This window comes from Lemur catta, chromosome 18 (assembly GCF_020740605.2).
Source record: "Lemur catta isolate mLemCat1 chromosome 18, mLemCat1.pri, whole genome shotgun sequence".
Taxonomy (NCBI): Eukaryota; Metazoa; Chordata; class Mammalia; order Primates; family Lemuridae; genus Lemur; species Lemur catta.
Genome location: NC_059145.1, coordinates 43,636,929 through 43,659,631, shown reverse-complemented (window position 1 = coordinate 43,659,631; position 22,703 = coordinate 43,636,929). Strand labels below are relative to the sequence as shown.

Here is a 22,703-nt window from a genome sequence, read left to right as displayed (position 1 = left end):
TAACTTTTTACAACACTGCCACATTTTCCAAAGTGGTTGCACCATTTTACATTCCTACCAGCAGCGTATGAGAGTTCCAATTGTTCCACATCTTTCTGAAGTTAGAAAAACTGCCATTTCAAATGTCACCATTAGTTTCTTTCTTTCTTTTCTTTTATGGTGGGGACTAGCATTCACCTTTGGGATAGAGGGATCCTTTGTTCTGGGAAGGAACCGTGAGTGACTTCTTTTAGTTATACCTGTTACTTGGGCTCACTCCAGCCCAGCTTGGGGCCAGACCCATAGCCCTATCTACAAAGAGTAAACCCAGCCGCAAGGCCTCAGTGAGTGGTGCAAGGTGCCAGAGAAGAGGTTTTCATCATGGGTTCAGCAAAATTGAAATCACTGGCGTAAGTCATTTTGTTCCTCTTCCTAATTCCTCTCCAACCAACAGCTGCTTCATTTATCCTCTCTGCCCCCTTCTATCACACTCCCCACCCCATGTCACAAACCCCTTTACTTTCCTGAACAATTCACTGCTGGCTATAAATTCCACAGAGTCTTCAGCACAAGACCAAAGTCATTAGTCAGCTGAGTTCCTTCTCCCTAGCACCGTGGTTCTCAGAGTGACGTCCCCAGGCCAGCAGCATCAGCATCCTCTGGGAACGTGTCAGCAATGCACATTCTGGGCACCCACCCCAGACATACTGAGTCGGAACCTCTGGGGTGGGCTCAGCAATCTGTGTTTCAACATGGTAGTTGTGATGTGTGCTAATGCTTGAGACCCACGGCCATGGAATCTAGCTGGGAGCCATTTGTTGTTATCCAAGCATGTCACTTGAGGTGCTCTTCCACCATTCTAATAAGCTTTTCAGATATTTCCTCTAACACAAACGAGGTCTTTGGGTTATGAGGTAGTACATGGCGAATTCCTATGTTTGGAAAACAAGATTTTTTCCACCTCATTTCATCAATATACAGCAAATTTCTATCCATTATTCTTGAGGAAGAAATTAAGGACACTTTTTCGTTGGCCAGTGTGGTTTCGGCGGGCCAGAGGTCTCCATGTGTCCCAGTCTGCACCATCGATTTCAGCTGGGGAGAAAGGAGCCTCCTGTGAAGGAGGGACAGGGACCCACCATTTTCCTCGAAGGCTCGATGGCAGGAGCGGATGCCTGATCCGGGAGGGGAGCAGAGTGTGCTGTGCTCTGGAGTGCAGCAGGAGAGGGCAACCTGGTTAGGCCTTCAGCAAGGATCACTGCTGAGCCTCGAGTTCTGTCCAGGGCAAGCGCGAAGCTGGACCAGCAGAAGGAGGCAGCCAGCTGAGGACCTGTGTCTGCAGGACTCAGTCACGAGCAATGGCTGTTCCATATCAGCAAGGCAGTGGTGGCTTTGAGGCCTCAAGAACCAGGGGCAAGATTATCAAGAGATCAGTAAGTGTGGAGTCCGGCTCTGAACGCCAGAGACAGGAGGATGGTTTTAGAATCAAGGATGAGCCACCCTTACAGATCTGGGGGATCCCAGGGGACATAACTCTACATGACAAGTTGGCTTTCCATTGATGTGGCTGGGGAGAGCCTATGCTCTACTAACTCAGCCATAGGAAGGAAGTGAGACATCATTTTATAACAACAGGTTGGTGAGGCCTGAGGTATGTGTTATATTTAAAAGGGCATAGCATCCATTTTATTACACATTTCTAAACATAATTTTGTGCACTTACTGTGTTAAATGTCCTAAGATTCCATAGCCTTGAAGATAAAATAGGAGAAAATCTAGAAACCTTGGGAAGCTCACAGGTTGGGGTGCCGGTGTGGGGTCCAGGGACTTGGGGTGTGGCAGGTAGCCAAGAGAACTTCCATAGAACATACATCTTTTCCCCATAGCCTCTAACTAGACAGTTTTTTTTAATTACATGCAAGAAAATGTGTCTGAAAAGCTACTTCCATATAAACAGGTTGCTTCCAATTTGGAATGTGGTCAAATTGATTTTAAAAGCAATTTCTTAATTGTTTTAAGATACATTTAATAAATGTTTTAAAATATATTGATTTCATGTATCTTGTTGCCCAATGTTGGAATTTTGGCATGCTGGAGCAAGTGGTACCTGGATTTGTGTCTCAGTCCTGTCATTTTCTAGTTGTATGAGCTTGGCCAAATTTCTGAGCCATGGTGTCCTTCTCAGAGAAATGAGACCAGTCCCATCCACACCATGGACATGTAAGGAGAGGTGAAGGTGCTCACATTTGTAAAGAGCCTAGCACAGTGCCTGAGACAAATTCAGTGCTCAGTAAATGTTTACCCCCTTTGTCTTCCTCCGTTCTATTTGATATACAAATGTGTAAAAAACACAAAACAATTCAAAGACACAAAAACCCATGTTTATTTGTCTTGCCATTGATGGATACTAGTTCACAGTTGGGTGGAATGGCTATGTTTGTCCCTTGATGTGCCTTGTACAGATTCCTCACTGGATTGAAGTGGGGTGCTATTACGCAGGTGGAGAAGGTGCCGGAGGTATTTTCTAAATGCCTCTTCGAGAAACACGTAGAGGAGAGGGTTGACACAGCAGTGAGTGGTGGTGATGATTTTTGTTATCTGAACACTTCTGTCCAGATTGTAGTTGCTCTCGCAGTCATCCAGGGAAAAGTATTCTTTGAAAGCAGACAGGAAAAGTGCTACATTGTAGGGTGCCCAAATCAGAAGGAAGACAACCACTGTGGCAAACACAAGCTTGAAAAGGTCAAACCTCCTCTCCCTGAACCTTAGTGTTTTTCTCATTGGCACATAGAAAAATATCAAAACGAACAACGGGAAGACAATAACTGAAATGTTCATCATTAAAGTCAGAAAATTCTTCCGGAATGTCTCTTCCATTGGCAGGAAGGGAGGTCTGCTAAAGGTGCACTTGTAGACTGGGGCTTCCATCTGAGGTTTATAAAACATGCATTCAGGCAAAATGACCAGAATGATGACTGTTACCCACGCCAGGACACTTGTAATGATGCGGCAGGGCACCTTCCTGGTGGCCCGGGAAAAGCATCGCGTGTGGGAAAACACCAGGTATCTTTGCACAGTCAGGAGGACATTGAACAGTGCCCCAGCATATGGGCCTACGGAGCAGAGTCCAACGAGAATTTTACACATGGGATCACTGAGACCGCCCCCGTGGGAAGCAGTGTAAGCCCAGAATGGCAGGGTAAGCGAGAAACACAAGTTTGAAACTGCCAAGTTTAAAAAATAGATATTTTCCACGTGTTTGAGTCCTTTATATTTTACCAGGATAAGCACAACCACGATATTGCCCAGGAGCCCGGCCAGGAACACCAGGGAGAAGAGCAGCGGCGCCAGCTGGGCTGAGAGGACCTGGGCGTCGTACTTGTCACATTGTTCTGCCTCGTTGTCCTTTAGATCACCCTCTATGAGGACATCATACTCATCCTCTGGTGCTGACGTGTAATTAGCCATCCTCAGGCTGCCCTGTGGAGAAATGGGAGATTATCTTTCCCTTCCTACAGCTATGTTGTCCTGGAGGAAACAGCAAACAGGACTAGTGCCCATACAGCCCCACGTTCTCTTTTCTGGCACTTAATTTTAGCCACAACGGGTCTCCATCTCAGAAGATAAACATTTCTTCGGCATGTGCCCACTTCCCCGGAGCAGCTGCTACCCCGGATCAGTTGTCAGAGCACACAGGTGCCCTGCGGGGTTCCAGCCGCCACGGGAATAAAGCAGGCATGACACTATCTTCACAGAACGTATAATATTCTTTTGGGAGAAACAAGACTTGTCGACTTGAAAACAACATGTAAGAAAATACACAATGAAAGAGAACCAAGTATTGCGGCTTAATTTCAAGAAATTGGTGTAGAAACTAATTTTTATGTGTTTCAAAAGTCTACTCACCCCCCCGAAGCAGCTGCCTGTGACAGGCTGAAATGTCTTTCTCTCGAAGGACATAGACAAATGTTTGCAAAAGTGAAACCACACTAAGCACCAACATGGCCATAACTGGCTAAATACATAGATGACTTACCACCGGAGCGGGTTCCTGGGGGCGAGGACACAGCCTGCCGACCTGGCATCCGTAGAGCCGTGGGAATGGCCCCGGGCGGTGGATGGCTTCCTTTTGAGCAGACCGTTCCTGACCCCGAGGGGCACAAGAAACCGCTGTTTATTCCTCTGGTGGCTCTACCCCACCAGTCTCAGCTCTCAGGGACCAACGGAAATAAAGCAACTCTAAAGCTCCCTCGGACCTCCGGAGGTTCTCTCGAGTGCCTGCCAGAAACCGGGAAGTTGCTCTCTCCTCCCCCACCCCCGGTGCCTGCACCCCGCCTTTGATTTCTCTGTGGCCTGCAGACAGCCGTGGCCTGGCTGCCCAGATAAGGAAACCAATTATGCTGCTCCGAGTGATACGGAGGGAGTGATGTCAAGGGCTGAGACAAACGGAGACCCCTCCGGCTGCTGACATGTGACTTTCTGAGTAGGTGACAGCTACCAGCTACCACCCGAGGAGAGGAATGTTCATTGCAACCCTGAGCCCAGACCTCAGGGTCGTGACCCTCCCATGCAGTTTGTCACCAGCACTTGCAGAAGCCCACTCCCTGATTTACTGCAGGGGTCAGGAAGCTGCAGTGAGAACCACAGTGAGTGGTGTGTGCTTGGGTTTTTACTGTCATTTTTGAGTGGTACTGTGTGCTTTGGTTGAGGGATGAGGTCTCAAGAGAGAATTTTGGGAAAGTGTTGGTTGGGAAGGAGGCGGGGGGTGGGGGACAAAAATGGGGCCTCAGTGACAGTGAGTGTAGGGCAGCCCTGACACTGATATTGAGGAAAGCAAGGAGTTTTGTAAGCAGTGGTGAGCAATTAGTGCAGGGACACTTGGGGGAGCTGACCCTGCTCTGCAAAGGAGAACCACGGAGGGAAATCCCCGGGTGAGGTTTTTGAGGCGACGTCAAGTCTTCAAGTCAGGCGGGAGAGAATCCAAGGAGGACAAGTTTAACCCCAAACTGAGGCTGGGGTTGGGGTGGATCCAAGGCCAGAGAGGAGGGGAACAGAGCAGCCCAGACTGTGAATGGTGGGAGGCGGGGAAGCAGGAGGGGCAGGGTGCAGCTTGGAAGAAGGATGAATTGAGAAGAGCAACTTGAAAGGACTGAACATACCTGGATGCGCTCCTCTCAGGTCAAGAACTCTCCGTAGCTGTAACTGACTTAATTTGGGACCAGTCCCACCTATGTGCTTAGCCCTTATGTCTGGTTAAATGACATGCTTTTTCATGCCAAAGATGTGTTTGCGGTAGCATTCAATGCAAAATGTGTACCTGTCAAAATAGAAAATGAAGAAACCATTAAGAGAAAAACAAACATAAAAAGAGCCCAGGCAGATATGTGGTTGAGCACTAAATTTAACCCCAAGCCTACGGCAGCCAAGGCAAAAAACTAAACGTAATGATGCTTGACCTCAGAAGGGTGTGTGCGCGTGGGAATCCGGGCTGTGACTATCTTCTTCTTCCCTGGGGTGAGGTTCCTGGGAGTGAGTGAGGGCCACCATGCCCTGGGAAGCTCTACCTGCCCACTGGTGGTGGCTACAGCCTGGGGTCAGCAGTGGTCCCTCTTCCTAGGGGCTCTCCCTCCCGCAGCTGGGTGACTTGGAGCCACAACAGGACATCCAGCGCCTTGAGTGAGTAGGCGGTGGTGGCTCATGATGCTTTATTCCCGACACTCACTGATCAGTCCCAGACAAGGGAAGGAGAGTCGGGTCAAACTCTGAAACTTGAAAAACCCCATGAATTTATACACACTGGTCATTAGATGGTTCAATGGAGGAAAAACCCGGCAGGCAGGCACCTCATATACTCTATGCCACAGAATCATGTGAAATGTGAAGTTTCCCAAAGAAAAACACTGTTGTGTAAATTTGGGATCTCCCTAATTTCACAATACTAGCAAGGCCTTCATTTTCAGTATTCTTTTATTTTGGCTCAATTCCCAACGTGCTGCATACCCACATTCCAGCCATGGATTCTTAAAACTTCTTCTAAATTGGTAGGAAGGAATAGTTTACAATCTCAAGTTGAGGCAGAAGGAAAGTTCTATGTACCATTCCCAAATCTAAACCCCAATAGGGCCATCCGTGTTGGTGAAACCACACTACATGCTATGGCTTTGGGATGCGGCCCACAGATCTTACCTTTGAAGGTCTGGGTTCCTCTTTGTCGCTATCATTCAACACTAGTTTCAGCCTAAGAAACCATCACTTTATACTTTCATTCCTCCCTATGTGGAGATCACTCATTTGCTCAATTCATTTATTCTACAATGTTTATAGAGTGCCCAGCCCTGTTCTAGGTGCTGAAGATAAAATCTTGACCTTCATGGAGCTCATATTCTACAGACAGAAGACAAAATAAGTAACTAAATTGTAGGTTAGTAGGAGAGAAGTGCTATGGAGAGAAGCAAAGCAGGGAAGGAGAATAAGATGGGCCAGGGGCTCACATTCTAAATAGAGTAGTCAGGGGAAGCCTTGCAAGGAGATGGGCGCCGAAGCAGCAAATGATTAGGTCCAATAATTAATGCTCATCATCTCATTCTTTCTCGTTACTAAGTTCTTATATCAGGGAGGTTGAAAACACACACTGGGTGAAAACGTTAGCAATAATTTTACAGACGATGCAGCAATATTCCTCCTAGTACACTGACCCTCAATAAAAAAGCAAAAGGCACCAGTTGTCAATTTATTGTCTTCCAGACCCTAATCTCACTCATCTTTGCCCTGCTTTGTGATTCTAGAGCTGAACACTGCACGCATTTCTCCTTTGCCAGCTGGTGTAGAAGTCATGGGAGGGTCACAATAAGAAGCAAGGTCTTTTCTTTCCAGTTCTAGAATTTGTTTTTATTTTGTGTTTGCTCCTTGGGCTGACCTGCTGGTGCTGTGTGTATAACAGAGCAGTCACCCCTCCTCCCAGAGATATGGAAGGGAAATATTGACAGTGGGGAATATGTAACAGAGAGAATGGCCTGGAAAAATTGGCAAAAATATTTTCTGTCTCTTTAAAACATCCTCCACTCCTTTTTGAGAACTAAAGCCTGCATCTCTGCCTCAGGCCAGTGGTTGGGAAGGACAGGGTAAGTCTTTTGTTTATTTGTGCAACAGAAGGTGGCCCAGCCTGGACCTAGTAAAGGGAGGTCCTGAACGGAAGTCATGAGATTGTCTTCAGCAGAGATGAGATGAACAGAATCAACAACTGTAGTTGACAAGTAGTTGTCTGAAGGTAAGAACCCATTCTTTAAAAGCTCTGTATTTCTGAAAATGTTCAGGAAATTTGGATTTTGAGCCAAGAAGGTCTACCATTTTTCCTCCCTTGCCAGCAAAATAATCTCTTTCTTTCTCCCCAGAACATTTGTTCTCGTTCTTCTGATTCAGCATTGTGGACAAGTGCCAAGTTTTCTGTAACATGTGGAGACACAGGGTTGCCCACCATCCCTTGAATTTTGCTAACACTGTGACAGGTGGCTTCCTATTGAGGCTTGCTGGCACCCTGAGAGCAGCCTCCTTGGCAGAGGTGTACTGGAGACCCAGGGTGCCTGTCCTCCGGTGAATCTCACTGGGACCACTTCAGGGACCCCTGCAGCACCTCAGCAGACTTCTTGACCATCCTTTGGGCTAAAGCCATACCCACTCTAACAAAGGCTGAGAGAGCCCGGGCAGGGATGACATCCCCCAACTTTGCCCCTTCTTGGGTGCCTTGCCTCAGGCTAGAGGTAGTGCTGTTCCTATGCCTGCATTCCTTGTTCTGTAGAGTTCTTCTTACTCCCTTTAGTAGTGCATCCCCTTTTATTTATAATTATTTACATTTAGTGTTCATTGTTCACATTACTGGTGTGGTTTCTTCCTCTTGACTGGATGATTGATGTACACAACGTTAAATTTACTTCAGTGTTTGTTTTTCCATTCTTAGGAGACTTAGGACAATGGTCTCCAGTTCCTTCCAGATTGTTTCAAAAAGCATTAAGTCATCCTCAAACACTGCAAGTACTCACTATTAAATTGGAACTAATTGATGAGCACACATGTGCATGGATGAAGTAAAACTCAACAGAAATCAAGCAGGGGTGAGTGGGGAGGACAGGATGGGTGAAAATCTACCTAATGGATACAGTGACCACTATCTGGGTAACAGACACACTTATAACCATGACTCAAGCATTATAAAAGCAATCCATGTAACCAAAATGATTTGTATCCCCATAATACTTTGAAATAAAAAAGGAAAAAAATTAGTTCAGTGAAAGGGTGGGAGAATGCTGGGCTGATGACTTGTTTAGAGGTCTAACTTGATATCGAGAAATGGGTATTAGAATGTTTCAAATTATGATAATTTAACTATCCCTTACAAGGGTTTCTTCAAATATCATTTCTCTCAGATTATCAATCTACCTATGTGATTTTTATCAGCAAATATTACAATATTACAGAATATTTGTATAGAAAAAAGAATTCATGATAGTGATATTCTCAAATAACAGCTATTATAAGTTTTAAATAGCACTGGTTCTTAATGGAAAATCTGCAAAATCTGTTTTTAGAAACGAATCAACTTTCTGTTGCATTAGTTGTTTGGTATTGGGTAGTTGATTGAAGGGGCAAATACCCTCATGTTGTAATTTTGGGGATTCTGAGACTGCTTATCCTGTCCCCAGATTTTCTCCCTCATACTGGCAAGTGCCTGAAATTCCCCATCTTAGTAGCTGGGATACCTAGGAGGGCAGCAAAAGGGAAGTGATACTTCTAAAATACAATTTTATTGATAACCAACCCTGGTAATACAGATTTTATATGTACTTCCTGGAAGAAAAGTTGTTAACTATTTCCTAAAGCTGTCTTTCCCAATGCATGCTCAGTTTATTCTGCAGTATGCTAAGAAGTGTAAAAAAAAAAAAAAAGGTGTGTGTATGTGAGGGAAGGGATTTGCTCAAATAAGTTTGAAGAATAGCTGGACTGAAAAAATAGAGCAAGTTTCTTTACTACAGAATTTCTCAGAGGTTTTAATATGCTAATAGACATTATGACCCTCCCTAAGGAAGAGAGGGTATGCAGTGTTTCCCAAAAGTGTTTGATCACAGAAACCCTCTTTAAAATTTTCATACAGATATGTATGGGCCAAGGGGTCTATAGAACATGTTTTGAGAAATGTCTCCTTGGATATACAAGCATTACTGTGTTGTGTGCTGGCCCTGAAAACGGGCCCCCCAGAGCTCTGAAGGAGCTAATTGATGAAGGGTCTTGGCCACTGCACTCTGAGACCCATCTCTACATTCATGCCAAAGCCACACCTACCACAGGCTGCCCCTGTGAGGGACAGGCACGGTGACAGGCCCATCCCTAGGAGATGGGCTCCTCTGATGAGCAACTTTGGCTGATGTTTGCTCCCAACCTTGCTTCCTTCCCTGTCCCCTTCACTTGGGGTGAGACCTGCATTGTGATCCTATAGCTTTCCCAGCTTCTCCTGGCTTCCTTTGCAATTTCTCTCATAGACCTTTCCTCTAATACTTTCCTTTTATGCCAAATCCCATCTTTTGGCATCTGTACCTTGATTTGAACTACACAGCCTTGGAAGGAAAGACACCACCTCCCGGAGAGTCTCGAGTCTGCTGCTTACTAGGGAGTGACACATTTTGCAGCTCCTTAATCCCTCTCTTTTCTTCTGACCCCCCATCCACCTGTCCAGCCTATCGCTTAGTCACTCTCTTGTCAATAACCTGACCTCCCTTGAAGCCACAGCCTTAGATAAATTCATCAATCTACTTCTCCCCTCCATTCTTTCTTTGAGTATGTGTCTCTGAGAACAGCTGTTTAAAACCACTTTGAAGATAAGATCTTCATGAAGATAAGATCCATTGCTCATTTGTGGTCTCCAATCTCAACTAGTTTCCAGAGATTTTTCTAGGTTCCCTGGTAACTTTTTTGAGGGTCGCAAGTGATCACTTTATACCATTTTTTATCATCTACTTCAAGCCATTTAAAGCTTCTATTCTCCACCCCTCCAAAAAAACTACTACCATTTACTCTCAGAAGATAATCTCATCTCCTCCTTTTCTCAGAGCTCTCTCAACTCCCTGGTCCCGGCCTTCAAATGTAGCTGTGGTATATCTACATTTTTCCTCTATCCATGGATGAATTTGCTCCTCTTACTTATATCAAAGGTTAATTTCTCCTCCTGCACTCTGGATCTCATTCTGTTTAAACATCAGTTGTTTCCCTATTTTCTTTTAGCTGCAACCTCTCCTTCCTCTATTAGGTCTTCAGAATTTTAAAATGCTCAGGTCTCTCTCTTAAATAAAGACTACAAACCCACCCTTGACCCCACACTTTGCTCTAACTATGTACTGTCTCTTCCCTCCCTCTTCATTAGTTGTCCAGACTCACTGTTCCTCCTTTGTCATTGCTTATCCCCCACTTGATCCCCTGCAGCCTGGCTTCTGTCCCTACCATTCCACTGAGACTGGTCTCCCAATTCACCCACCACCCTTGTGGTGAAATGTAATCAGCTGCTCTGCTAAGCTGGGGCAGCTAATGCGCATGTGCCATGAACAGAGAGTGTCTGATTTCTCCCAACTCTCCAGTACTACAAACACTGGCAACAATACCACCACCCTAAAGTCAACAACACATAAACACCATCACACTTAGGGCTTCCCAAGCTGAAGCAGTGCTTAAGATATTTCAAAACCTTCTAGAATCTAAAGAGCATTAATGTGGGACTTTGCAGTGAAGATGGCAGAGGGAAGCAGGATCATAGACTCTTCCTTCTCTAATACCTCACAACATGACCAAAATAACAATTTTAATAAAAATTCTAAAATTTGTCAGCAACAACTAGACAAGAAATAAGGTACAATCTTGTACTAAAACTTTGAAACATATTATGCTAGAGCTATGCCCAAACCCAATCCTACTATAGACACAGCTCCAAAGAAAGAAGGAAAATCAATAAATTCTGAGAATTACCCTAATACTCTCCAATTAGGAGACAAGTGGACTCACAGAGTGAGTATGTATTCCTAGAAAGAAAAGAAAAAATCCACGGAGTAAAAGCTCCTGCATCCCAGAGGGTAGGAGTGTTTCTAGGACTGTTCATAGTGCAGCACAATGTCTGAGTTAGGGCAATAACACACATTCTGCAAGAGTGGGATACACCCTTGTATACACTGAGTGGGCTCTGGTAATAACATTTTGGTCCTTTTTTAGGATTTTGATTCTTTATAATTACTTATAATAGTAATTAAATACTTTTAATAATGACTTAATCAAATCTTTCAGGGTTCTAATAGTATATAGAGCTTTGTTAGAGATATGTAATAGGTATGTTAGATCTCCCAACTGTCATTCATGGTGATCCATTTCCTTGTGTGTTTTGTAGTCTCAATGTGAGTTCCTCTTTATTGGGGGTGATTTTGTCTGCAGTAACTGTCCTTGGTCTGAAGTGGGAGGTCTCCCTTCCAGGGGAGTTTTGTGTTTGTTTCAGCCAGGAGTACTGATAGTATAGTATTGATGGCCTGAGAAGAATTTTCCTGCCTGGTTTTGGGGTCTCCCATTTTGAAGGTATTATAAAATGGAACCTCATATTTGCAGGAAGCATGGGTTTGGGATTCTCAGAGTAGACTTTTCCCCTCACCACTTAGAGCATAGGCAAAAATAGATCAGCTTTCTTTTCCTCCCCTGCCTGAGGGTGCATTTCTTCTAGTTCATCTTTTCTCAAGTGCTAGCTTTATGTCAGGATCTCTCTGTTCCAGCTCCCCATAGCACATAGCCCAAGGTCTTGCTGTCTGCCCCCAAGTTGGAGTTACACTTAGTAGCCTTTTTTTTTTTTTAATGTGTGTGGACTTTGATTTGTCTACATCAGACGGTGACCAAAATAGTAACTACCCATTGAGTACTGTTTCAATGAATGTTTGTTGTAAATTGTAGCTCATTTATTTATTTCACAAGTAATCCTTCTGCATTCCTGTATCTACTCTCTGCTCTTCTCCACCCTGCTTTATGTCCAGAGAGGCATACCTTGTTAATAGCAGGCCTGCCTCTCCTCTGATTACCAGTTGGATTTGGCCATGGAGAGTTTTAGGCAGGAGATTAGGGAGGCAGGTCAGGGGATTTATCCCCTCGCTCCCTGCGGGTGGGGTCTCAGTGGGCTGATGTGTCCTTTGACCTAAGGGCAGCTCTTATCAGACCTTGAGCTCCCTTCCCACTTCCGGCCTAGCAGCAGAAATGGTGACCTGCTCTCACTAGCACCAGGCACCCACCATGTGATGTGGTTTCCCGATAGCCTGTCCAAATCTTTGTACCGAATCCCCTTACTAAGCTTTTCTCAGTTGCCTTCCTTGAGTGTGCCATTTGGTTTCTGCCAAGACCCTGAAAGACATATCTCTCAAGTGCAGGAACTTTGCTAGACCCCGGGAGAAAATGGTGAGGAAAGTAGACCTGTCCTCTGCCTCCATGGCACTGACACTCTAGAGAGAGGTGGTCAGGGACATAAGAGACTATGATTTGGGGACTCGAGTGCTCAGCTGGAGGAGCTGTCCCAAGGGTGCCTGGCCTTGCCAGTGAGGGGTGAGGAAAGGCTGGACTCAGGGGTGGGAGCTGGCCAGGTGAGGAGTGGGGCCTCTTGCTCTCTCCTCCCCTTCCTCCTGATGTCTGCATTTTCAGGTTCTTGAGGGACCCTCTACTTGTCTCTCAGAGGTGGTGAAAGGGAAGAGAGAGCCACAGAATTCGAGGTGACATTTTATTACTTATTGGCATCTGTGACTCAGTTTTAGTAAAAGATAAAATTGAATTCAAGGACCAGACTATTTTAGGTTGGATTCTGACATCCAGGCCTCTGAGAAGCCGAGTTGTGTGCAGAAGCATTGTGGGGAGGGATTTTCCAGGAGACACACCTGGAAGGGAGCAAACGAGGCAGGACCGGGCAGAGGGAGAAGCTGCCCATGATGTGGTCATGACAGAGGACTCAGTTGACCCTACAAGGACCTGTGGAGCTGGGGCGCCCGTCAGAGCTGTCCTGAGTTGAGGGAGGGGCCCGTCCTCTGCACTCCCGCATTGGCCGTCATCGGCTCAGCCCCCCTTGAGAGTGTGTCCCTGGGGCAGGCAGCTCCAGTTCCCAGTGGCAGGGGGGCGGGGCTGTGAGTCTCAGCAGATCTATCCCCACCTGTGGGGGTCAGTAGTGCGGGGGGTGCATTGGCTCTGAACAGGGGATCTGGGCCAGGTCCCACGACTCCACTCTATAGCCGGAGGGTTCCTAATGTCCTGCAAATTTCATTTACCCTGAATGACAAGAAATGGAAATTGGAATTTCCAAAGCCACAGTGTCACAAGGCCATGGAACCCACACAGGGCACACTGAAGGAGGAAGTCACGTGTACCATGAGGCCACATGGCCACATGGCCCCCTGGCTCCACTCAACCATTTGACCGGTTGGTTACTCAATAGAGTGTGAAGTGTCCAGTTTTCATAGGATCAGGTCAAGTCGGGCAGTCACTGGTTTGATATTAACCATCTTAAGAAGATAAGAAATGTTTCTTCATGAACAAAGGTAAAATGTAATACACTAAGCAGCATCCTCAATTTAAAAAATATTTCCTTTAATAAAATTGTAATAAATTATGACACATTTTAACTGTGCAGGAAAGGGTTTGGGCCTGGTCCTCAGCTGGGGGGTGGGCCTCTTCCCCCTGCCTAGCTGTCCCCCCAGGAGGTCCCTGAGGCTCCTTGGAGGCCCCACGGTGTCTCCCTTCCCAGGCCCTCAGCCTCCGAGGACCTTTCCTCGTCAGACCCAGCTCCCACCTCCGCACGGAGGAGGATTCCATAGTCCCCACCTCCTTCCCGCCCCAAAGGACTCGGCCAACCCTCTGGAAAGGACCTTGGAAAGGTCCATCTCCCAGTAAACCAGGACCTTCAAACCACCGAGGCTGGTCCTATCCCCTCCGAGAGCCCAGAACTTGGGGACAGAAGTCGTGCTTTTCTAAGGGGAAGGAGGGAACATTACTTTGTTCTCCTTTGCCGTGAGTCGGCGGAGGAAGAGACCAGGCAGAAGGTATCAAGTTGTTTTGCCCTTCTAATTGCATCACAGAGTCCGGAGATGTTTTTCCATCCTTATCTTACTTGGTGTCTCTGCAGCATGTGACATTGCTGACACTTCCTCTTCCTCCCGGAGCCCTCCTCCCGGGGCTGCTATGGCACCGCCCCAGATCTGGCTCTGCTTTTCTTGGCACACTTCCTTGTTGTTCTTTGGGACTTCTTTTGCTGCCCGTATCCCTCGGGGCTCTGTTGGAGCCATTCTGTCACCCCGTAGCATCCACTGCCTGTGACCCGGGGTGCAGATCTCCGCCCAGTCACTGCTGAGCTCAGCGCCAGCACCCAGCTTCCCCGCCGCCGCCGCCTGGACGAGTCTGAGGGTTTCTAACTCGGCCTGTCCTGAAACAGAACCCATCACCCCACACCTGCAAACCAGAGTTCCTCATCTCGCCGGGCCAGGGCCCAAGCCATGGCCCCTCAGTCCCCCCAATCCAAGTCTTGCTTCACGGCCTTCAGATCCCCTAACTTTCCACCCAGAGCTCTCCTCCTGCCCTGGCCTGGCCCCTATGCGAGGAGCACTAGCAAAACCTCCGCCAGGGGCTCAGCCTCCGCCTCTCCCGCCCCCCAGCGCAGTCTCCACACCACCCGGGCCAATCCTAGTCCCAGACAGGCATTTAGTCCCTGGCTTGAAACCCCTGCCCACCCCATCGGCCGGCTCGCCCTGGTCCGTGCTCTACTCCCAGGTTCCGGCCCCACCACCTTCACTCCCTTCTCGCTTTCTGCACCAAGAGCCGCTCCCCAGTCCCCGAAGTTGCCTCCCCAGGCCTGCACTCCCTTTCCGCTGGAATTCCCGCCCCCACACTCTGTTTTCCTTGCTATTTCTCCCGTGTGAAAGACCCACCCCCACCCCATGTACGCACAGGCCGGAGAAAGCCACCTGGAGCTGCTATAACCTAAGGGCGCCTTGCTGGTGGGGACAGGAGACACCCCCTCACCCGGTGCACGCCGCCGTGGGGAGGCTCGAGAGAGTGGCCTTCTGGCCCCAGGGGGACTCGCTCGGGGCGTGTGGGAAGGCAGTAGAAGTGATGGAGTGATGTGGATGAGCGGATGAAGGCAGAGTGCCTGAGGACTGCCAGTCTCCTGTGGCCGTGAAAGAATCCAGAGTGTTCCATGAGTCTGGAGTAAGCTGCAGAAACCTGCAAGGGGCCTGCGCCAGCCCCCACGTGCCCCAGAGTCCTCCGTGGCGCGACCACAGCAAGGTGAAAGCACTAGGCGGGCTCCTTAGCGGAGGCCCTGACCACATTCCGGATGGGGTAAGCTTGTGTTGTGGGGGCTTGTCCACGACGTGGTAGGACATGGAGCAGCATCCCCGGCCCTCACCGCTAGGTGCCATAATGCCACACCCCTCAGTTGTGACTGCTAAAAGTCTCCAGATATTGCTGGATGTCTCCTGGGGGCAATACCATCCCCCTGTGGAGAACTGCTACACTAGAACAACCAACTGTGGGACGGTGGAAAGGGGAAAAAATGGGTTTAGGGAGCAGTGAACAGAAAATGAATCCTATGCATCTTGAATTTGATGGAAAAATCACAGGGTTGGCTTGAACAAGGGAGGATAGAATGGAAACTTGGGCTCTAAAACAAATGCGGCTCAGAATGAGGAAAGGTTGGTTATAAAACAGTTTCCTTTGTGCTGATATAACCCCAGGCATCAGCAGGGTCATTCCTAGTTATCAGGCTCTAGCTGAGCCGTCATTGCCAGCAGCCGGCTCCGATAGCCCAGGCTGGGCTGGGAGGCGGTGTGTGCCCCGGGAGCATGCGTCACTCTACATGTAATTGTTTATCTCCCTGGCCCCTATTTTTAGAGCTTACGTCATTCCTTGAATAGAGGAACTTGCATCCTGTTAAAACCCCAGCACCAGCACACTCTCTTCTCAGTAACTATTTTTTGAATGCATGAAAAATTTTAAATGTAAATCCCCTAAATTAGTGACACTTTCTACTGTAATCTGTTATTTACTCATTGGTGGAAGAAGTTTGATAGAGGAGAAAGATCACTTCTTGACCCATCAAAGTGGGGCAGCACTTTGAGAGGGGCAAGGTGATTGTTTTATAATTAATCTAAGCCCCTTAGGAGAGCAATTTCCAAAGGACAGGCAAACACCTTGCAGTAGAAATGGCTGGTAAACATGTGCCTGTACACCTGTGCATAAGAACCGGTTCCCTACATTGGACAAGGCTAATGAGAGGGAAGGAGCTGAGAAGTGTGGAGGGGAGGGGTACGTCTTCCTGAGACCAGGGGAGAAGTGGGACTCTTATGTCTGAGTTAGTTCAAGCACTCACAGTGTAAGGAGCAGAGATGGCTCTGGCTTGCCTAGCAAGGAAGCGGAGCGCTGGAAGATTGGTGGGGTTGGTCACGGCAGAAAAGGGACTACAGGGCACTTGGACTTGGGAAATATGTGACCCAGGAGAGCAGCTCTGTGTTGGGACATCTTTCCTGGGGAGTTGAGGGTCTCTTCTCCAGGGCACTGCCAGCCACTCTCTGCCTCTCTGGGGCCCAGTCACGTTCATCATTTCTGATTGAGAATCAGATGGACTCATCTTGGGTGGCACACACCTAGAGTTGGTGGCAGGAAGGCGGCCTCTCTAATTTGTGTCCACTGCAGCGGCGCTTGAAAGAAACCTAACTTTTTCCTCCCCTTCCCTCTGCTTCTCTTCTCTTCTCTATCTATATCTCTATCCCCATCTCTATCTCTCTCAACTTTCTATTATTAATGTAAAAACATTCAAATATCACATGAGCAGAGAATAGTATCTTAACCCTCTGTGTTCCCATCACCCTGTGTTAGCCATTATCCACATACGGCCAACCTTGTTCCCCTGTGCTCCCTCCCTCTCCCTCGCCCCCACTGAATTATTTTAAAGCAAATCTAAATATCATATAATTTAATCCATTAGTATTTCAATATGTATCCCTAAGAGATAAGGACTCTAAAAATAGCTACAATACTATTATTATACCAAGAATTAAAGCATAATTAACATTATAGTATATGATGTGTCCAAGTTTTCCTAGCTGTCTCATAGATGTGCTTCCTCATTGGTTTGTTCTAACCTGGATGTAAACAAGGCTTCTGCGCTGCATTGCGTTGATGATGTGTAACAGTTCCCCTCTCCCCCACCTTTCCCTGTAGAACGTCCTACATTCTGGATTTGGCTGACTGCCTCCCCGTGGTGTCATTTGGCATGTCTCTGTCCCCTGTATATTCTTCTAACTGGTGGTTACATCTGGAGGCTGAGTCAGCTGTGACCCTTCATGAGACCCTTCCATGCATGGGGTAAGTACTCACCATTGCTTCATGCAGGGGGTGCCCTGTTGCTGCTTCTTGAAAGTGAACTAATTGGTGGATTCAAGGACATTTCAAAGGGAGCTGGGCAGAAGCATTCTAAAGGAAGATTTGAATGAGCAAAGATAGAACAATAGAAGAGCAATCGAAGAGCAATAAAACAGTGAGAAATGTTTCCAAAAGTGGTAGATGTATGATAATACAATGCTGTGACACTGGGCACGAGTAGACCACATGTGGTGCAGAATAGAAAGTACAGAAATGCCCTTGACTTCACCACAGTGCACTGTAATAATGTAGAAAAATTGCACTTGTGCCCCATCAATATATAAAAATAAAAAAATAGATTAAAAAAAGCAAGTACAGAAGTAGAGCTGGACATTTCTGGAGGAGTTACAGTATCATGACAATGGAATTTTAGATAGGCAGGACATTAATGAATGGGCTTGGGACAGTCGTGTGCCATCTGTGGGAAAACAAAAACCAAATCCTTGTGTTCCCGCTTCACTCCACACTTCAAGATAAAAATTGTAAAAACTTAAACCGTAAGTTTTACAAGATAAGGTGGGAGATTATTGCAGCCTCAGAGTGTAGAGGATCTTTCCAAACGTGCCACAAAACCCAGAAGCCAAAGAAAAAATTGTTAAGTTCAGCTACGCATAAAGATAAAATCTCTCTGCATGGCGAACAACAATAGCAATAATAATAGCTAAAATTTATGGAGTTATTGTCATGTGACAGCTGACACATGTTACATATTATCATGTGCCAATAGCATATTAACTCATTTAATCCCTAGGACAACCTATGAGGTTGGCATTATTATCCCCATTTCACATTTGGGGAAACTGAGGCACAGAGAGGTTAAGTCATTTGCTCAAGATCATAAAATGAAAAAAAACAAGGTGTGGTATACCAGCATTTGTGTAAAAAAGAAATGGGAGAGAAGGCTATAGATGTGAACTTGCTCATATATGCAGGAAATATCTCCAGAATGATACTGAGAAACTGCTAGCTTAATTTCTTCCAGGATGGGGAACTAGAGAGTTGGAGACAGGGATGGGAAGGACATTTTCATGTATTCACTCTGGTACCTGCAAAGTGGAAGCAAGTGGGGAGCCAGAGAGATTGCAAAACCAGAGCCAAGAATTCAAGGAGCATGGTGCCTCGTCATGCAGGTGCACACATCTGCCTACCCTTAAACAACCCCACCACAGGGCAGTGACACTGGGACAATAAGGAATAAGTATATTTTGTTCAGCGTAATCCATTTAATGAGGCTGAGAATCAGGCGGTGGATTGTGGACAGACTTTCTTTACAAAATGGTCACGATAAAGCACTGACACTGAAGAGGTGAGCGTCAGAAATCTGGAAATGATGCCACTCTGGGCAACCTCATTCCCTGAAACGCATGTGACCCCTGCCTTCTCTCCAGTCCCGCTGTCCCTGCCGAAGCCCAGGTCTAGTCAAACCTGACCGAGGGGAGCTTGTGACTCCTCCTGCTCCTTCTCTGCGTCTCTGCCGTTTGTCCCACAGACAGAGGCTTTTTCTGAAAAAGCAAAGAGGACCCTGTCACTCTCTTGTTTAACACTGTCATGGGTTCCTGTGGCCTGTAGAATAAAATCTGCACTGACAGCCAGACATCGACATTGCACATAGCAGGCGCTCGGTAAATGCTGAATTAACACGTGACTGGGGACTGTGGGGTCATAAATAGCAAATGCGGTGGGGTACTGTGCTAGGAGACTCCCGCTCCCCCTCACCTTATGTTTGCTTCTGCCCCAGTGCAGGGCAGAGCAGGGGGCAGGGCTGGAGGGGATACTTCCTGGTCCTCTTCTCACCTCCAAACTAGCCGCTGCTCCTCATCTCCCGCAGGAGGAATGTATGCAGACAGCCAGACACACATGCCCACACTCACACAGCGTCTGCCTGTCTGTCTACCTACCTATCAGTCATCTATCTGTCTAGCTGTCTAGCTGTCTCATCTCATCTCTGCTGTGCTACTTTAGGCACCCAGACTACACCTCGTCTATTTCACCTCTGCACGTTTGCATACCAGCTCCTACACCCATGCTCCACCTAAGTAGCTTCTAACCAACCCTTATTCAAGTGCAGCAGTGCTTACTCTGGTGTCCCTTCCTTCGGGCCCCTATCCTTGAGTTGGATAACTCACCCTCCTCTAGCTCTCAGAGCCCCCTCCTGACATGGTTGGCTGTGCTGTTCAAACACCAGGGTAATTTTTCCTGTTTGCTTGCTTTGCTCCCTAAATAGTGAATCTCATAAGGACAGGGACTCTCATGGCATGGGCTGGCATCTGGCACATAGTTGGTCCTCCATAAATGTTTGTTGAATGGATGAATGAATGCTGAATGTTGAGCTGCAAATGGTTAATGCACAACTGAACCGTGCTGGGCAGAACGCCCTTACTTCCCCGCTCCCCAGGTTTGTGCTTCTGCTTGAAGGAGGACAGAAGCTCTGCCCAGTTCCCTCTCCCTGTCAGAGGCGACACTGCCCCGCCCCCACCCCTGACCACCCCAAGCCTTCGTGGGAGGAGAGTGGGCTTGAGGTCTATTGATTACTTCCCTTTCCACAGGCACAGCTGAGGGGGAAGGTCCCAGATCTAGACTGAGGGGGGTGTTATGAAACCCTACTTTCTTCCTGTGCGTAAGCCATGCCTGCCCACGGGGCTTTGTCAGAGCTTCTCATTGAGTCTTGCTTCCCCAGTTCTTAATAAATTAATTCATGTTTGTTTCTCCTTAAGCTTCTGTCACAATCTAGAGGGAGGGGGTGGGGGTTCACCCTTGAGCTATGGGGTCTACATCTGACCAGAATTATTGATGTCAAGTCAATCCACCCTAAAAGCCTTTCAGAAGGAGCTACACAAGGCTAAACAAATTGAACACAATCCCGAAAAGTCGTGAGGCCCTTTCCATCCATTCCTTGTAAGACAATTCCTTGTAAAACCTGAGGCTTAACACAGGTGTTTGGGTACTGATTTCATACCAAAAAGCCCCTGGCTGACTTGGTCTGCAGCACTTCCATCCCACTGCACAAGGTGAGCTGGACTGCCCAGCATGTCTGAGACCACTCTTTGGGGAGCACAGTCCCAATCTGAAGAAGAAATAGCCATTAGTAGTAAATGATTAAGGTAGCTAATACTTACCAGAACTTCTATGTGCCAGGCACTGTGTTAAGTCCTTAATATACAGTTTCTCACTTATTCTCTGAACAAACCTACGAGGCAGGTATTAGTCCCACTTACAGGTGAGGAAACTGAGGCTCAGAAACAGTAAGTAACTTGCATAGTAATTGAAACCTAGGGTATCCTGATGCCAAAGTTCAAGTAATACTGATATTTATTGAGTATTTGTATTAATAACATGACAGATTCATACTTTCCAATACAGTAGCCATTTGCCACATTAAAATTAAATAATATAAAAGATTCAGCTCCTTGGCCACACTAACCGCATTTGCACTAGTCCGGTGGCTACCATTTTGGACAATGCAGATGCAGAGCATTTCCTTCACTACAGAAAATTCTACTGGACAACCCTGGTCTAGACAGTCCATATCCCAGCACAACCCTGTCAGGTAGCTATTGGTAGTATCCCAAAGTACTATAGAGAATTCCCTTTGGAACCTGAGAGCTGGAGACTCTAAGTCATTTGTGCACATTCCCACAGCCTCAAGGCTGGAACTCAAGTCAGTCTGACTTTTAAGTCCCTGCTCTCTAGTCTACCAGCTCTGGTTTTCACCCGACAGGAAGATTGAGTTAACCAATCAACAGAGTCCTGATGTGATTATGTATCAGGAAAACATTATCATTCTCTTAAAAAGGATTTTTGACTTAATCTTAACTAATGGCAGTAAACTTCAGTAGAGGAATTTTAGAGTAAATGTAGGCAATACTGCAATGCTCTTACTAGATTTTTATTTTTAATCTTAATTATATTCAGCGGTAATACAGTTTCAAAAAAGGATATTGTCTTGACTCAAAACCAAAATGATTAATTTACCAGAGATCTACTCTTTGGTAAAGAGTAGGAGCTATTTGTGTGTTTGTGTACATGTATTTAAACCATGTATCAGGCCCTATAAGGGTTGCTGTTTTAATGCTAACTTTGAATTCCCTGCAGAATGATTAGGTCATTAAATATGAAATGTCTGATTTCAAAGCAGAGGTGCAGTTTATTATATCTCAAACAAGAAGCAGTACAATTCATCAAAGTATGCACCTAAACTATCGACACAGTTTTGCCATCTTAACAGTAGCTTGCTTATGTCAGCAGTGAAGAAGTCTGGAGAGTGAGTTTCTAAGTTCAGCTGCTATAGTTTGAGCAGGGTTCGATGTTTGTGCGACATGTGGCCGAGCACTGTCTTGCAAGAGGCCTGTCTCTATTGACCCATCTCAGCTGCTTAGTCTCAAGCATCCTCATCATTTCATCCAGTTGGCTGCAGTAGACATCCGCTGTAATCGATTCACCAGGTTTCATGAAGCTGTAGTGGGTTAATAACCAGCGCTGGACCACCAAACAAGCTCCATTAACAGCTTTTGATGAATACTCAGTTTTGGACTGTGTTTCTGCACTTCATCTTTATCCACCCATTTTGTCAAATGTTTGTGATTGTCAAAAAGAATATATTTTTCATCACATGTAACAATACAGTGTAGACATAGTTTGCCTTTATTTTGTGACAGCAAAGAAAGAGAAGCTTCAAGACGATTTCTCTTCTAACATTTAAGTCAGGCAGAACCCATCTATCCAGCTTCTTATCTTGCCCATTTGTTTCAAATGGTCCAATATTGTTGGAATAGTAACGTCAAACCTTGCTGCTAATTCACGCATAGGTTGAGATGGATTCTTCACTACCACTATAGCTTTCAGCTCATCGTTATCCATCTTGGTCTCAGTTCACCCACATGGCTCATTTTCAAGATTAAACTCACCAGAATGGAACTTCTCAAACCATCAACATACTGTGCATTCATTAACCACATCCTTCCCAAACACTTCATTGATACTTCAAGCTGTCTGGGCTGCATTGATTCCATGATGTAACTCATATTAGAAGATACTGAAATTTTTGATATAACCATGGTTTCACAAAAATTGCTCTAAAAAATTTTTGAAAGATAATTACAAGCCAAAACATGCATTTGAAAGAATGAAGATGTACCTTCACAATAAAAATAAAACAAGAAATGTCAAAGATATTAACTGTCAAACAGTATGCAAGGAAATCTGATATTTCATACTTAATTACCTATATCATTGCTTTGAGCAGAGCTGGCACGAATTGGTGTAAG

General features: G+C 46.3%; 1 protein-coding gene across 1 annotated transcript; it reads right to left on the bottom strand.

Moving 5' to 3' along the window:
- Nucleotides 1–2,338: 2,338 nt before the first annotated feature.
- On the bottom strand, nt 2,339–4,275 carry CCRL2 (C-C motif chemokine receptor like 2). Its single transcript, XM_045529834.1, has 2 exons — nt 4,016–4,275; nt 2,339–3,459 (listed from the first exon to the last, which is right to left on the bottom strand). The coding sequence occupies exon 2, from the start codon at nt 3,445–3,447 to the stop codon at nt 2,392–2,394; it is 1,056 nt and encodes a 351-aa protein (XP_045385790.1). The 5' UTR covers nt 3,448–3,459; nt 4,016–4,275; the 3' UTR covers nt 2,339–2,391.
- Between the last annotated feature and the right edge of the window lie 18,428 nt (nt 4,276–22,703).

What these genes read in the sequence shown, in the direction of transcription:
- CCRL2 (XM_045529834.1), bottom strand. Translation starts at nt 3,447, where the DNA reads ATGGCTAATTACACGTCAGCACCAGAGGATGAGTATGATGTCCTCATA.